The following is a 17,761-nucleotide window of genomic DNA, read 5'->3' on the forward strand; positions in this document are numbered from 1 at the left end:
GCGCGTCTGTGTGTATACAGGTGTGTGTGTCCGTGCGCGTGCATGTTGGTCTCTGCGTGTGTACCTGCGTGTGTCTCCGTGTGTATGGCTGTACGTGTCCGCGCGTGTGTGCGCTCGTGTGTGTGTGTGTGTGTGTGTGTGTGTGTGTGTGTGTGTGTGTGTGCGTGTATGTGCAAAATTAAGAACAAAGTTTATTCGCCATGTATGTGTTCTTTGGTACTCTACACTGACACGGACATTATTAGGGTTTCTGTTGTGTTGGTCAGGGCGCTCGTGCGACAAAACCAACACCCAACAAACATAAAGAATTATATAAAGTGAGAGGCTAAGGTACGGATACGGAATAAAATGTGCAAAAATACAGAAAAAAGTGTGTGTGAGAGAGTGATGTGTGTGTGAGTGTGCATATGTGTGTGTGTGTGGGTGCCCACCTGTGTGTCTGAGTGTGTTAGTGTGTGCGTGTGTGTGTCTGAGTGTGTTAGTGTGTGCGTGTGTGTTTGTGTGTGCACCTGTGTGTCTGAGTGTGTTAGTGTGTGCGTGTGTGTTTGTGTGTGCACCTGTGTGTCTGAGTGTGTTTGTGTGCGTTTGTCCGTGTGTGTAACCAGTCTGACAAATAGCCTTCCTGTTGTTTTAATCGCCAAAATGACAGACTTTCAGAGGCCTGGCGTTCAAAAACCCGGAAGTTAACCAGCACTGTCCTCTGTAGAAATCGATGCTCCAGTATCGAGACCTGCGCAGAGAAGGAAGAACAGGGAGAGGGAGAGAGACAGACAGAGGAGAGGAGAGGGAGGAGACAGGGGGAGGGCAGGGAGAGAGAGAGAGAGAGAGGAGAAGACAGACCTAAGCCATGAGGAGAGCGGCTCGGATCCCATTAAACCCCCTGTGAAGGCGGTTCTGGTTCTCATAATGGAAACACAGTTGGGTTTGAACGTTGTCAGCGAACAGGCGAGTCGCCAGCATCTTATCCACGCCAGGGAAGTGCTCTGTCCTCCCGACCCACCTCAGCCGGTGACCGGCGTGGCCTCGGTGTTGGATCCTTGCAACTACCGGCCGGATCTGCCGCTGATGGGGGTGAACTGCGAGCCTCCCGGAGCCAACTACGGCCCCTTGACCCCGTCTCTTCAGCCCGCGGGCAGACACCGAGCCCAGAGTCTGCCCGCCAACAATGTTTTCGGTAGCTTCGCCTTCATGCGGGAGGACAGGAGCTTCAATAACTTTTTCAGCTCTTACCCCAAGGATCTGGGTATGGGGCAGTCCCTCTCCCCCATGAGCGGCCAGGGTTTTGGTGCCTACGGATTCTGCGCCGGTCACCTGGGCGTCGAGAAGATCTCCCCTATCTCCACCGGCGGGGCACCTTCAACCTTTCTGCGCGGAGATCAGGATACAATGTCCCAGCCGGTGACTTCTGGGGCGGTGCCGCTGAGCCCCCAAGAAGGGGGAGCTCATCCCCGACGATTCCCTCCTCGCCGCTCGCCCCAGGGGAGATCCCAGTACGAAGCCCCGGGACATTCGGAAGAGATCAACACCAAGGAAGTGGCCCATAGCGTCATGGCGGAGCTGAAGCGGTACAGCATCCCGCAGGCTGTTTTCGCCCAGCGAGTCCTCTGCCGCTCCCAGGGCACACTGTCCGATCTGCTGAGGAATCCCAAGCCCTGGGCGAAGCTCAAGTCGGGACGGGAGACTTTCAGGAGGATGTGGAAGTGGCTCCAGGAGCCCGAGCACCAGAGGATGTCTTTCCTGAGATTGGAAGGTAAGACTGTATCCAAGGGAAGTTACCTGTCCCTTCGCCCACCCCCACTTTGACCCTCTAATGAGGAGACTAGTATTCGGCTCCATCTAACCATAGCTGAACTTTCTTCTCACTATCCCTCCCTCCCTTCCTACCCGTCTCTTTATCTAACGGTCTTTTAAACCCCACTAAACCCCCTGTTTCCACTACTGTCCCTGGTAACCCAGTCCGGACACCTAGCACTCTCTGCATTACAAGAAAGCTTGCTTCGCGCGTCGCCTCTGAACTATCCTCCCTCTAACCTTAAAAGCATGTCTCCTAGTATTTATCATTTTCACCCAGGGAAAAGATTCTGGCTGTCTACCCAATCTAAACCTCTCGTGCTTTCCCTTCAGCCTTCAACTCCAGGTTTGTCCAGCCTCTCCCAATAACTCATATCTAATATTTAATATCTATCCCTGTCTATCCATCTATCCAACTCTATATATCTGTCTTTCTATCTATCCATCCATCCATCTATCTATCTATCTGTCTGTCTCTTTCAATCTATCCATTCATCTCTATCTATCTGTCTATCCATCCATCTATCTATCAACTGATCGATCGATTGATCGATCCACCCATACTGTTATGTTATTTATATCTTCCTCTTCTCCCTTCCTATCCGTCTATTAATCTCTATCTCAATCCTTTTTTTTTTACATTTCTGTTTGTCTTTGGACGGGCACCTCATCCTCTATTACACGTATTTATGCTGACTTGAAGACGACCTAATTCTATAACTGAAAAACAATACTTTAGTTAGGTGAATATTATTTTAATCCAGTTGACAGACGTTTGAATAGTATGTAAATATAAGAGAGCATATTCTCCCCGGGGCCACTTGGCCTCATCCAGGCTTGCGTTCCCGAGCCCCGTATCGATAGCCCGGAGCCAGGCGAATCGCCCCATCGCGCCGATGTTTGCACCATGGAAGAGCCATTTACCCCAAACCCTTGCAAAAGAAAAAAAAATCTGTAATTTCTCAATCACTAGAAGTTGGTGAACTTAACAGGTCACTGTTTGGAAATGGGCGGCCTTGCGCTTTTCCTTTTGCGCCGATTGGACGGGTTTACAGCCATTCGGCCATACGCTCTGTACTACTACCCCACTATTATCCTAAACACAAAGTACACTGCAGATGCTGCGGACAAACCAACACGTACAAACAAGCTGGATGAACTCAGCAGGTCGGGCAGCATCTGTGGAAATGAGCAGTCAACGTTTCGGGCCGAGACCCTTCGTCAGGACACTTCGTCAGAACCCTTCCTGACGAAAGGTCTCGGCCCGAAACGTTGACTGCTCATTTCAACGGATGCTGCCCGACCTGCTGAGTTCATCCAGCTTTTTTGTACGTCCACTATTATCCTCCCGTTTCGCACTACTTATTTAATTTAATATATACTATATATACTTATTGTAATTTATAGGATTTTATTATTAAATATGGCGATGCACTACTGCCCCAAAACAACGAATTTCTCTCTCTCTCCCTCTCTCTCTCTCTCTCTCTCTCTCTCTCTCTCTCTCTCTCTCTCTCTCTCTCCTCTCTCTCTCTCTCTCTCTCTCTCTCTCTCTCTCTCTCTCTCTCTCTCTCTCTCTCCCCCCCTCCCCTCCCTCTCTCTCTCTCCAAACTTCAACGCGCCTTGCCCTGCTCATTGCGTTTCGGGATTCATGCTGGCCCTGCGATCTAATCCGGAATCCGGAATGGCTTGCTGTTGGGCTAGGAGAGCGAGAGAAGCCGAGAGATGGGGCTGGACCGGTGTGCAGGTTACCTAAGGGCCGAATTACTTCTCTCCGGTTGACGTCAGCGCAGTCCACTTTTAAACCGTTTTCATAGAATATTGATTAGAATTCATTTTAATCCCGAAAGTAATGGAACAACTCCCTTTAACTCTGGAGGCGTGCAGTTTTACTTTAAAGAAATTAAGACCGCCATGTACATATGCTTCGGTGTGAATTGATCCGCAATCTGCTCCAGCCTTAACTTAATTTGAAGCCTTGGTCGGTAAGGTGAAAAAGTCCCAGTAAATATCCTTTAATCCCATTTCCAATGCTTGGAATTCACTTCATTACAGGCTCCACAGCTTTTGCAACCCCCCCGAAGTTCGTCAAATGCTCTCAGTAGGAAGAGGAAAGAATCAGCATTTACTGCGGGAATTTTCTCTTTTTTACTGAATAGTTATCTCCCAGTCCACCCCCTCCGCCACACACACACAAATGGGGGGGGGGGGGGGGGGGAAATGAACTCATCCCTTTTCGATTTTGCATCTAGTGGCGAGATGTTTTGGAGAAATCGCCCCCGGCGGCTGTCTCAGCCGGAGAAGGTCGCTACAGAGCGGCCGCGGCAGGGTCCTTCTCGCTCTCCGCCGCCTCGGCAAATTATTTATCTTTCTGCGGTGTTCTGGGATAAATATTCCCTGATCGTTTCAATTCTAATATTGTAATGCCGAGTGGCATAGTTGTACACACACACACACACACACACACACACACACACACACACACACACACACACACACATTTACACATACTCACACACACACACATTTACACACACGCAGACACATACACATATACACACACACACACTCACAGACACACACACATACACACATTTACACACACGCAGACACATACACACGCACTCACACTCACAGACACACACACATTTACACATACACATATACACATACACACGCACTCACTCACACACACACACATTTACACACACGCACTCACACTCACAGGCACACACACTCACAGACACACACACATTTACACACACGCACTCACACTCACAGGCACACACACTCACAGACACACACACACGTCTTTATTTTCTACGGATAAAAATCATTTTCGCAAGGACGCAGAAGAGATTGTACAAATGCTTGAAACCTTGAGCAGCGCACATACAAAAAATGGAGGAACTCAGCAGGTCAGGCAGCATCTACGGAGGGAAATAAACAGTCGGCGTTTCGGGCTGAAACCCTTCATCAGGACAAAGGGGTGGTCAATGTATCACTGAGTGTGCAGGTTGCGTATATAGCTGTGTTTGTGCGTGAGAGAGAGAGGGCGATTGAAGAAGTCCCTGATTTATAGTTGTATACCCTCCAATCTTTTTACGTCCCAATACGCAACACAGAGCTGAGAGGGGTGGTCCCGGACCACACAGCCCACGAGGGCGATAGTAGCATTAAAGAAACATTTAAATAGACACATGAACAGACGTGGAACAGAGGGACAAGGATCGTGTGTTTAGTTTAATCCTGGTCGGCACAGACCTGCTGGGCCGAAGGGACTGTTCCTGTTCTGTACTGCGCTATGCTCTATGTTCTGCAGCGAGTTTATGCAATTTCAATTAAGTTCGAACTAAGTTTTTGTTTCCTAACTTTTCAATGTATTTAATCATTACTAATACCCCTTTGACACATGAGATTCTGCAGAAGCTGGAAATCTTGAGCGACACACACAAAATGTTGGAGGAACTCAGCAGGTCAGGCAGCACCTATCGAGAGGAAGAAACAGTCAACGTTTCGGGCCGAGACGCGCTGTTTGTTCCTCTCTACAGACGCCGAAAGTCTTGCCTAGTATAATTTTAACCATTCTTGAGATCCTTTTAAGAGTCTTGCAATGATTTTTCTTTGTAAAATGGTTTATTCTCCCACTAGGAGCGTTTGTTATTGACCATTTTCACTCTTCCCAAGCTAAAGGCGCACAATTCGATAGTTGTTCAATGTCACAGCAAAGATGTAACTTTCCCTTAAGCTGAGGGTCTTGTTCAATCTGCCTTATCCCGATCACAAGCGGAAGTAGGGTAACCTTGGAGAGATCGCGCGAACAAATGAAAAACGCCTCCTTTTAAAATGTCTTTAAGGTTCTGTTAACCGGACGCAAGAGAACTGAAAACTATAAAATCCGTGTAATTTGCAGTGGGCGGTGTTCTCTGCGGATCTGAGGTGGGCTTCTAAGTCTCCATGAAACGCACTGAGAGGCCACTTTCCCAGTTACCTCCTGTGCCCGGTGAAGCGAGCACCGATCGTCCTGTCCCGGTGCTCCATCGACGCAGCCAGTCCACTTCAACGTTCAACGTGTTCTGCTTTCAGAAACGCTCTTCCGCCCACCACTGTTGTAACGCGTGGCTATCTGAGTTGCTGTCGTCTTGCTCCCAGCTTCAGCCAGCCAGGCCATTCTCCTCCGACCTCCCTCAATAACAAGACGCTATCGCGCAAAGAACAGACACTCACTGGATGTTTTTTTTTCCGAGTTTTTTTCTCTCTCACCATTCTCAGTAATAACTAGAGACTACTGTGACTGGAAATCCCAGGTGACGTCTGCGATAATTAAACCACCCGACATGGCACCGACTATCATTCCACGGTCAAAGTCACAGATCAAATTTCTCCGCATTCTGATGTTTGGTTCAAACACGAACTGAACCTCTTGACCATGTTTTCATGCTTTTATGCATGGAGCCGCTCGCCGCTGTCTGATTGGCAGATTAGATATTTGCGTTAAAGAGCAGGCGTATTTAATAAAACGGCCACTGAGTTTCGATGCTTCAGATAATCGTTAAATACTCGTTTAAAACGAGATGGCAGATGTTCAATAAAAAGCAACACGACTGCTTTCTTCTTTTTCTTTAAGCCATCACCCCTAACGGGGCAACAGTAGCTCGCCTGGGCTGAAGGTTTATCGCCCCCCACCCCCCCGGCTTCCGCCTTCACCACATTGACTTCAAAAGACTTCTTGGGGAAGATTCTTCCTCTTCCCGGGATGGGGTCTTCGAAGCTTCTGCTGACGTTTCTGTAGCTCTGGCTTTTTTACGGGATGGGTTTGCTAGCGCTATGTCCCTTGGCGGCTGGGCCTGGGAGCTCCCGTGCTGGAGTTAGGACTTCATTAATTAATCATAAATTCCCATTATTTTATTGCATAAACAAACATTTCTCAATACAATATAGGCATTTAAATCGAATCCAATAACCTCACGAAAGTATATTTTCCAGTGTGAAACAGCTGAATTGTGACATATTAGGAGGAAATCTAAAAAAAAAACATTTTAATGAAACACAAATGTTTATTACGATCAAACAAAAAAACTGTAAGTTTTGCCAGCGAGACTACTGAAATTATATAAGGATACAACAAGAATTAATTACATTTCTCTCCGTTTTACTGCAATAATTATTGTACCAATTTTATAACCGATAATTTCAGTTATATTAGAAACATAACCTAATAAACCAAAATAATTAATGAAGTTTGTTTGTAATATACGTTGTAGTATAAATACTTAGATCCGTTGTAGTTTTTATGGTTAAAGCACACAGAAATTATTGAATTATTCTCCCAACCACCAGCTCGGGATTTTGACCTTGCGGCTACGTGCTGAATGAACCATTGTGGGTTAGTTATCGACCAGTTGGTATACTGTGGAGACTCTGTCTCGGGAAATCCTTTCAGCCGCCTTGCCGGGTGTCTTCAAACAATAATCATTATTTTCAAAAACGTAACTGATTTCAAAAGTCGATCTTGAAAAAATGCTTTAAATGCTTTGAAAACAAATCTGCCATTTAAGTAGTTTCAAAACTCAGTATTTATTTTATGCCGTTAATACGCGCAGTTAATTTTTATCAATTATTTTATATATAAACTCAGTGGCCACTTTGTTCGATACACCTGTACAGCCGCTCGTTAGTGCAAATATCTAATCAGCCAATCATGTGGCAGCAGCTCACTGCATAAAAGCACGCAGACATGGTCAAGAGGTTCAGCCGTTGGTCACGCCAGACATCAGAATGGGGAGGAAATATGATCTAAGTGACTTTAACCGGAATGGTTGTTGGTGCCAGATGGGGTGGTTTGAGTATCTCAGAAATTGCCGAACTCCTGGGATTTTCACACACACGATTCTCTACCGTTTACAGAGAATGGTGGGGAAAACAAAAAAACCGCCCAGTGAGCGGCATTTCTGTGGGCAAAAAAAAAAGCCTTGTTAATGAGAGAGGTCAGAGAAGAACGGTCAGACTGGTTCAAGCTGACAGCAACTCAAATAAGCACACGTTACAGCAGCGGTGTGCAGAAGAGCATCTCTGAACCAACATCACGTCGAAGCTTGAAGCGGTTGGGCTGCTGCAGCAGCAGAAAACACACCCGGTTCCTCTCCGGTGTTTCATAAAGTTGCAACTGAGTGTATTTTTCAGTTAATAAGTTGCACTCACGGCATACTAACCCCTCGTTATTCGCATGTACAAGTAGCAAGACACTGACATGAAGCGAAACTTATAACCTGTCCGACACAAGACGCAACTGTCTAGACGCGGGCGCCCGGCGCACACCCGACCGGCGTTCCCGACCCCCCACGGTACCGACCCCGATCCCGGTCACACGCAGTATCCGCAGCCCCACGGCCGACTCTGTGAGTGCGAGTCCGCAGAGAGACTTCACCACCTTTCCAACTTCGATTCTGTAACTCCCGACATTGCCGATTCTGAACGCTTCTCGTCAGGAGTGTGATCAGACACCGCTCCGTATCAGCGAGTCAATAACGAGGGTGTCATCTAGTGTTTAAAATAACAACTGATTTGGCTTTAAGATGATAAAGCAAAGTGAGAGAGATTCACAGAGTCATGCAGCACAGACACGAGTCCTTCGGCCCACCATCTCCCCTGCTAACCAAGATTCAGACCTGATTCCATTTCCCCGTGTTTGGCTCGTAGCCGTTCAGACATTTCCCATCCACGCACATTACTGTATAGGAAACAGGAACAGAAATCAAAGTGACACACACAAAATGCTGGTGGAACGCAGCAGGCCAGGCAGCATCTATAGGGAGAAGCGCTGTCGACGTTTCGGGCCGAGACCCTTCGTCAGGACTCTGCAGAAATGAGAGTGCTTAGCTTTGTAAAAACACAAAATGCTGGCAGAACTCAGCAGGCCAGACAGCATCTATGGGAGGAGGTAGTGACGACGTTTCGGGCCGAAACCCTTCATCAGGAGTGAAGTAACATGGGATGGTCGAGGGGGGATAAGAAGTGGGGGGAGGGATGAAGTAGAGAGCTGGGAAGTGATAGGCTGGAGGAAAATGGGCTGGGTGAAGGTGGAGAATTATGGGAAATAAAAGAGAAAGAAAGGTAGGGCTGGGGGGGGGGGAGATTATAGTGAGGGGGGAAAAAAGAGAGAGAAAGAGAACCAGACTAAAATTATAGATAGGGATGGGGGTAAGGGGGGCAGGGGTATCAACGGAGTTCTGTGAGTTGAAAGCTTAGCTTAGTATTAGCTCGGTAGTAATAGGTGTTATTTGGTAACTGGAAAGACGTGATTTACTGTGCCTTAGCTATTTATTGCACACGTGCCCAGGGCTTTGGCGCAGTACTGCACCTAACCAAGTGCTTTTGCAATGCTGTTAACATGCAAGCCTCAACCACTTCCTCCCTCAAGACTTCTTTAAACCCTCCCCCTTTCACCTTCATCGAGCGTTCAAGTTCTGGATCCCCCCCCCCCCCCCCCCAGCCCAGCCCGCGAGGATTCACTCTGCCCATGTCCCTCATGACTTTATACACCTCTGCGAGACTGTTCTTCTAAGCTCCAGTGAATATAGTCCTAGCGTGCCCAATCTCTCCCTATAATTCAGACTCTTACATTCTGGCAACACCATCTTTCCGCACTCAAGGTGACCAAAGCTAAACACAATACTTACCAACGCCTTGTACGACTGCAACACAACATCCCAGCTCCTACACTGACTGACGAAGGCCCTTTTCACTGCTCTGTCTACCTGTGACGACCGCTCTCAGGGAACCGTGGACCTGAACTCCTATCTCTCTCTCTCTCTCTCTCTCTCTCTCTCTCTCTCTCTCTCTCTCTCTCTCTCTCTCTCTCTCTCTCTCTCTCCCTCTCCCTCTCCCTCTCCCTCTCCCTCTCCCTCCCTCCCTCTCGCTGAGTTCATCACCATTATGCGCCGTGTCGTGTGACGTAGGCGATCATGGACTGCTCCCACTTTCTCCAAACTCAAGGGGTAGCCGTGGGCACTCGCATCGTCGCCAGCTATGCCTGCCTCTACGTTGGCTACGTAGAACGGTCCACGGTGGAAGCCTTCCTCGGTTATACTCGCCAACACATTTTCCGCCACATTGACGACCGCATTGGCGCAGCTTCGTGCACCCACGCTGAGCTGATCAATTTCTATCAACTTTGACTCTAACTTCCAATCTGCTCTTAAATTCACTTGATACATTTCTGACACCTTCCCCCCCCCCCCCACCCCCACCATGTGAAACCTTCTCGATCTCTCCGTCTCCACCTCTGGAGACAAACTGTCGAGGGACGTCTTTTATAAAGCTGCCGATCCCCACGGTTAATTCGACGTTGTCTCTTCCTACGCTATATCCTGTAAAAATGTTCCATTTTCTCAATTTATTCGCCTCCACCGCATCTGTTCTCAGGAGGCGGCTTTCCGTTCCAAGTCATCAGAGACGTCCTCCTTGTTTAAAGAACGGGGTTTCCATCCCCAAACTATTGAAGTTGCCCTCACTCGCATCCGCCTCCATTTCCCGTACATTCTCGCTCACCCCATCTTCCCGCCGCCTTAATAGTGATAGAGTTCCCCTTGTCCTTACCTACCACCCCAACAGCCTTCGTATCTAACGCATAATACTCCGCAACTTACGCCATCTCCAATAAGATCTTACCACTAAACGTATCTTTAACCCCCATCCCCACCCCTCACGGCCCTCCATTCCACTTTCCGCAGGGATCGCTCCCTCCGCCATTCCCTCGTCCATTCGTCCCTCCCGGCACTTATCCCTCATATGGCCTGAGTGCTACACCTGCCTATACACCTCGCCCCTCACCTCCAATCAGGGCACCAACAGTCCTTCCAGAAGAGGCGACACTTCACCTACGTATCTGCTGGGGTCGTCTATTGTGTCCGGTGCTCTTGATGCGGCCTTCTACACATTGGTGAGACCTGTTTTTAATTGGGGAACCGCTTCGTCGAGCACCTCCACACCGTCGGCCGCAAGCGGGACTTTACGGTAGCTGAACATTTTAATTCCAATTCCCGTTCCGATGTATCGTCCTTGGCCTCCTCTTATGCCAAAATTCATTTCCACAGATGCTGCCTGACCTGTTGAGTTCTTCCAGCACTCTGTGTGTTTTGTTCATGGACGTGATTATTCTTGACAATTTTTTTTCTACCTTCGTTGCCTTCTTCTGCGTAGTGCTTTTACAAGACGGGCGACCCCAGCCATTATCAATACTCTCCACAGATTGTCTTCCTGCCGTCACTGGTCACGTGATCGTACCGGCTGCTCATCCGACCGTCCACCATCTGCTCCCATGACTTCACGTGACCCTGATGGGGTGGGGGGGGGGACCCGAGCTGTGACCTACAGGCTACTGGAGGAAAGGAGCGCCTTACACATCCTTTGCTAGAGAGGTATTTCCACACCGCCACCAGGCCAAACAGCACGTTACATGGAGAAGATGTTCAAAAGGTCAATCAAGGTGAAGTGGAATGTTTGTAAATGTTTATTTGTTTACTTGTTTGTTTAGAGATACAGAGCAGTAACAGGCCCTTCCAGCTCAATAAGCCCGCACCCCTCAATTACACCCACGCGACCAATTAATCTACTAACCCACAGGTCTTAGGAAAGCGGAGCACCCGCAGGAAACCCACACGACCACGGGGCGAGCGTACCAACCCCTCACAGCCAGCAGCGGGAATTGAACCCAGGTCGCTGAAGCTGTAACAGCGTTACGCTAAGCCTCCACCGTGCCGCCCCAAGCTAGTGCCCAGCGTCTTATTCCTTACTTTGTGAAGTAGATTTGAGAAAATAACGCTGCAGGTTTGATTTTCCTGATCTGCAGAAGACATGTCTGATTTATTTTAAAATCTGAACCTTTTGGATATTAAAGAGGCAGTATCTAGGGTTTCAACCCGAGATGTCGACAGCTCGTCCCCACCCCCCCCCACACACACCCCGCCCACAGATAATGTTCAGTCCACTGAGTTCCTCCAACAGATTGTGTGTTCTCGATTCCACCATCTCCAAATGGAACAGGGACTGGAAAGGTTTAGAGGGATATGGGCAAACGCGGGTAGATGGGAGTAGCTTAGGTGGGGAACTTGTTCAGCATGGACGAGTTGGGCCGAAAGGGCTGCTTCCGTCCTCAATGACCCTCTGCAATCATTCACGTGATCCTGCAGCCTTCTGTTCCGGCTCACCTCGCCCGAGGAGCTGTTCGGAGGTATTGGTGCTGAACTTCAGTGACTGAGCACTTCGGAATCGCGATGTTTGTGAGTTACTTGCAGACATCTGGCGAGTGTGGAAACACACGGCAAGCTAGGCAGCGTCTGAAGCCTTAGCAGTAATTAATGTGTGTGTGTGTGCGCCCTTAACTCCTGGTGGAGTCGTCGGGGCGCCATCATGACAAGCTTTTTGGTGATTGCTCATCGTACGGCGTGTCTTGGGCATCTGAAACCTGGCGGAGCCCATCCCTCTCCAGGGAGTTTGGAACCGGCTGGATTCGAACTCGGGAACCTTCGCTCCGAAGTCCGGCGCTGATGTCACGACGCCACCAGCTTTAACACCTGCTGTTAACTTACAGCAATGTCCCCCACACCCGGCTAATGGCTTTTCATATTTCAAAATTCAAAGTAAAGTTTTGGAAGTGAGTTTGTAGGTTGTGGAATAAATTCTGAGGTGGGTAATTGGTTCACACTGGTTCTGAAGTCAGTTCCTGAACCTGGTGGTATGGGGCGGTGAGGCTCCTGTACCTCCTTCTTGATGGTAGCAGTGAGAAGAGAGCATGGCCTGGATGGTGGGGGACCCTGCTTTCTTGTGGCAGCGCTCTTGGCAATAGAGCTCATCGAGGCTATGTTGTCCTCTCCCTCTACGATTGTCCTTGTAGTCTATTCCTACCTCACTCCCCGGATTCAACCCCCCCCCCCCACACCTACCGATTTATGGGTCCAGTTTTTTTCCCAGCTGAACGGTCTCGAACTGAAACGTCGACTGTCCGTCTCCTTCCACAGATTCCGCAGTTTCCAATACTTGCTGAAGTCTTTCACTGTCTCTCCCGCATTCCACCCCAGTCCTTTTCTCCTAAGGAAAAATGCCCTCAGCCTCTCCTCAAATCTCCGCTACACCCTCTATAGTGGAATCGTGGTCATACATCAATGCAGCAACGGAACAGTCCCTTCAGCCCATCGGGTCTCTGCTGACCATTGTACCTAGATACATACCAGGACTTGTTACTGTGTAACATAGTTTCAGCACAACAGACTTGCTTTGAAGTTCAGACAGAGAGCAGGGCGGGAAAGGAGGAACCTCCAGAAATCATCCAGGTGCTTATTTTACTTGTAAAGTACGCTTTCTTCAGAACATACAGTACCGTGCAAAAAGTCCTAGGTGGAGCGGGCAGTGAGTTTGTAAATCTGGCGGAAGCAAAGGATGTTGGGAATGGCGAGGGCGAAGTGCCGCGGGAGGGTGTGGGACAGGAGGCGGAGAAGGACTGACAGGGACGGGGAGTGGCGCGTGTGCAGACCCACCCAGCCCTGAGACAGCAGGCAAGGTCATTTCATTCCAAACAATTGGTTTATTAATCATTCTATTAATCATAACATCTATCTGGTGCCGCTTGATCCCTCCCCTCTCCCTTCCCTTTTTTTCCAACCACGATTCCCCTCTCCCTGACCACTTCACACTCTCAGTCCTTAATAGAGAGCCATATCAGAATGACGTTTATCCTCACTCAAATATGTAAATAACTTTGTGTTTTTAAAATATAAGGTAACTACAGTACTGGGAACCCCTCGCTATATAACCCCTCGAAGGGCCGAAGGGCCTACTCCTCCACCTATTTTCTATGTTTCTATATGATAGTAAATCCTAGCTACACACACACACACACACACACACACACACACACACACACACACACACACACACACACACACACACACACACACACACACACACACACACACACACACACACACACACACACACAAACTCATCCCTAACACGTTCGCACAGTGCTGTATCCAGTAAGTGCAGGGATCACACCCGTTTCACTGCAACATCAGTCCTGTCCAGTCCTTTACAATGCGCCAACACGCGTCTGTTCCCTCCTTAATGTGCCCGCAAAGTTTGCGAGGGCCCCTTCAATAGGGCCCGGTCTCTCAGTGTCAAAAAGCTGTCCTTCCCCACAGATCCTTTATATTGTTGTGCTGTCTACACTTCAGTAAACATAAACAATGACTTCTCTCACCCCGGTTAATCTCCCTTCTCCCCTCTCTCATCGGACAGAAGATAGACAACACTGAAAGGAGGTACCGTTCGGCTCAAGGACAGGTTCCTCAGAATCACGGTTATAAAACTTTTGCACATTCCTCAAGTACAATAAAAACCGACTTTTGACTTCACAATCAACCTCATAATGACCTTGCAATTTACCGATTACCTATACTGCACTGTGTCCATACAGTAACTCGATATTCTGCATTCTGTAATTGTTTACTTGTGTGATGAAATTATCTGTATGGTAAAACAAAGTTTTCACTATACCCGGTACATGTGACAATAATAAACGAATGCCATTGCCAAGTTTCATTGCGTCCCCACCACGTGTCCAGTGTTGTTTCCACATGGCAGGCAGTGTCTTTGCACTTGGTAAGACTTTGTGCATCAGCTTAAATTGTGTTGATCTTCACTGTCCTTCAGTGACTCACACAGCATGGACAACGCCATCAGGCCATCGTGTCAACGCACACCAAGAGGCCGAACAATGCTAATCCCATTTGCCAGCATTAGGCCCCTATCGTAAACCATTCCTATCCCTGTACCGGTCAGTATCCCTCTAAACCTTTCCTATCCGTGTACCTGTCCATATCCCTCTAAACGTTTCCAGTCCGTGTACCTGTCCATATCCCTCTAAACCTTTCCTATTCGTGTACCTGTCCGTATCCCTCTGAACCTTTCCTATCCGTGAACCTGTCTGTATCCCTCTAAACCTTTCCTATCCGTGTAACTGTCCGTATCCCTCTGAACCTTTCCTATCCGTGTCCCTGTCCGTATCCCTCTAAATCGTTCCTATCCGTGTACCTATCCCTATCCCTCTAAACCTTTCCTATCCGTGTACCTGTCCATATCCCTCTAAACCTTTCCTGTCCGTGTACCTGTCCGTATCCCTCTAAAACTTTCCTATCCATGTACCTATCCCTATCCCTCTAAACATTTCCTATCCGTGTACCTGTCCGTATCCCTCTAAACCTTCCCTATCCGTGTACCTGTCCGTATCCCTCTAAACCTTTCCTATCCGTGAACCTGTCCGTATCCCTCTAAAACTTTCCTATCCGTGTACCTGTCCATATTCCTCTAAACCTTTCCTATCTGTGTAGCTGTCCGTATCCCTCTAAACCATTCATATCCGTGTACCTGTCCATATCTCTCTAAACCTGTCCTATCCGTGTACCTGTCCGTATCCCTGTAAACCTTTCCTATCCGTGTACCTGTCCGTATCCCTGTAAACCTTTCCTTTCCGTGTACCTATCCGTATCCCTCTAAACCTTTCCTATCCGTGTACCTGTCTGTATCCCTCTAAACCTTTCCTATCCGTGTACCTGTCTGTATCCCTCTAAACCATTCCGATCTGTGTACCTGTCCGTATCCATCTCACCCTTTCCTATCCGTGTACCTGTTCGTATCCCTCTGAACCTTTCCTATCCGTGTACCTGTCCGTATCCCTCTGAACCTTTCCTATCCGTGTACCTGTCCGTATCCCTCTAAACCCTTCCCATACGTGTACCTGTCCGTATCCCTCTAAATCTTTCCTATCTGTGTGCCTGTCCGTATCACTCTAAACCTTTCCTATCTGTGTCCCTGCCCATATCCCTCTAAACCTTTCCTATCCGTGTACCTGCCCATATCCCTCTAAACCTTTCCTATCCGTGTACCTGTCCGTGTCCCTCTAAACCTTTCCTATCCGTGTAACTGTCCGTATCCCTCTGAACCTTTCCTATCCGTGTCCCTGTCCGTATCCCTCTAAATCGTTCCTATCCGTGTACCTATCCCTATCCCTCTAAACCTTTCCTATCCGTGTACCTGTCCATATCTCTCTAAACCTGTCCTATCCGTGTACCTGTCCGTATCCCTGTAAACCTTTCCTATCCGTGTACCTGTCCGTATCCCTGTAAACCTTTCCTTTCCGTGTACCTATCCCTATCCCTCTAAACCTTTCCTATCCGTGTACCTGTCTGTATCCCTCTAAACCTTTCCTATCCGTGTACCTGTCTGTATCCCTCTAAAACATTCCGATCCGTGTACCTGTCCGTATCCATCTCACCCTTTCCTATCCGTGTACCTGTTCGTATCCCTCTGAACCTTTCCTATCCTTGTACCTGTCCGTATCCCTCTGAACCTTTCCTATCCGTGTACCTGTCCGTATCCCTCTAAACCCTTCCCATACGTGTACCTGTCCGTATCCCTCTAAATCTTTCCTATCTGTGTGCCTGTCCGTATCACTCTAAACCTTTCCTATCGGTGTCCCTGCCCATATCCCTCTAAACCTTTCCTATCCGTGTACCTATCCGTATCCCTGTAAAACTTTCCTATCCGTGTACCTGTCCGTATCCCTCTAAACCATTCATATCCGTGTACCTGTCCAAATCTCTCTAAACCTGTCGTATCCGTGTATCTGTCCGTATCCCTCTAAACCTATCCTATCCGTGTACCTGTCCGTATCCTTCTAAAACTTTCCTATCCGTGTACCTGTCCATATCCCTCTAAACTTTCCTATCCGTGTACCTAACCCTATCCCTCTAAACCTTTTCTATCCGTGTACCTGTCCATATCCCTCTAAACCTTTCCTATCCGTGTACCTGTCCATATCCCTCTAAACATGTCCTATCCGTGTACCTATCCCTATCCCTCTAAACCTTTCCTATCCGTATACCTGTCCGTATCCCTCTAAACCTTTCCTATCCGTGTACCTGTCCGTATCCCTCTAAACCTTTCCTATCCGTGTACCTGTCCATATCCCTCTAAACCTTTCCTATCTGTGTACCTGTCCATATCCCTCTAAACCTTTCCTATCCGTGTATCTATCCGTATCCCTCTAAACATTTCCTATCCGTATACGTGTCCGTATCCCTCTAAACCTTTCCTATCTGTGTACCTGTCCATATCCCTCTAAATCTTTCCTATCCATGTACCTATCCCTATCCCTCTAAACCTTTCCTATCCGTGTCCCTGTCCATATCTGTCTAAACCTTTCCTATCCGTGTACCTGTCCATATCCCTCTAAACCTTTCCTATCCGTGTACCTGTCCGTATCCCTCTAAACCTTTCCTATCCGTGTACCTATCCCCATCCCTCTAAACCTTTCCTGTCCGTGTACCTGTCCATATCCCTCTAAACATTCCCTATCCGTGTACCTGTCCGTATCCTTCTAAAACTTTCCTATCCGTGTACCTGTCCGTATCCCTCTAAACCTTTCCTATCCGTGTACCTATCCCTATCCCTCTAAACCTTTCCCATCCGTGTACCTGTCTGTATCCCTCTAAACCTTTCCTATCCGTGTACCTGTCCGTATCCCTCTAAACCTTTCCTATCCGTGTACCTGTCTGTATCCCTCTAAACCTTTCCTATCCGTGTACCTGTCTGTATCCCTCTAAACCTTTCCTATCCGTGTACCTGTCTGTATCCCTCTAAACCATTCCGATCCGTGTACCTGTCCGTATCCATCTCACCCTTTCCTATCCGTGTACCTGTTCGTATCCCTCTGAACATTTCCTATCCGTGTACCTGTCCATATCCCTCTAAACCTTTCCTATCCATGTACCTGTCCATATCCCTCTAAACATGTCCTATCCGTGTACCTATCCCTATCCCTCTAAACCTTTCCTATCCGTATACCTGTCCGTATCCCTCTAAACCTTTCCTATCCGTGTACCTGTCCATATCCCTCTAAACCTTTCCTATCCGT

At 48.2% G+C, this 17,761-nt stretch overlaps 1 protein-coding gene across 1 annotated transcript in view; it reads left to right on the plus strand.

Annotated features, from left to right (window-relative positions):
* The first annotated feature begins 906 nt into the window (after window positions 1-906).
* Window positions 907-17,761, plus strand: part of LOC140736352 (hepatocyte nuclear factor 6-like) — a 471,328-nt gene continuing 454,473 nt past the window's right edge. Inside the window, exon 1 of the mRNA XM_073062344.1 lies at window positions 907-1,750. Within this exon, the coding sequence (XP_072918445.1) occupies window positions 907-1,750 (844 nt within the window). The remainder of the gene's footprint in view (window positions 1,751-17,761) is intronic.

Source organism: Hemitrygon akajei, chromosome 11, assembly GCF_048418815.1.
Source record: "Hemitrygon akajei chromosome 11, sHemAka1.3, whole genome shotgun sequence".
In the NCBI taxonomy this organism is placed as follows: domain Eukaryota; kingdom Metazoa; phylum Chordata; class Chondrichthyes; order Myliobatiformes; family Dasyatidae; genus Hemitrygon; species Hemitrygon akajei.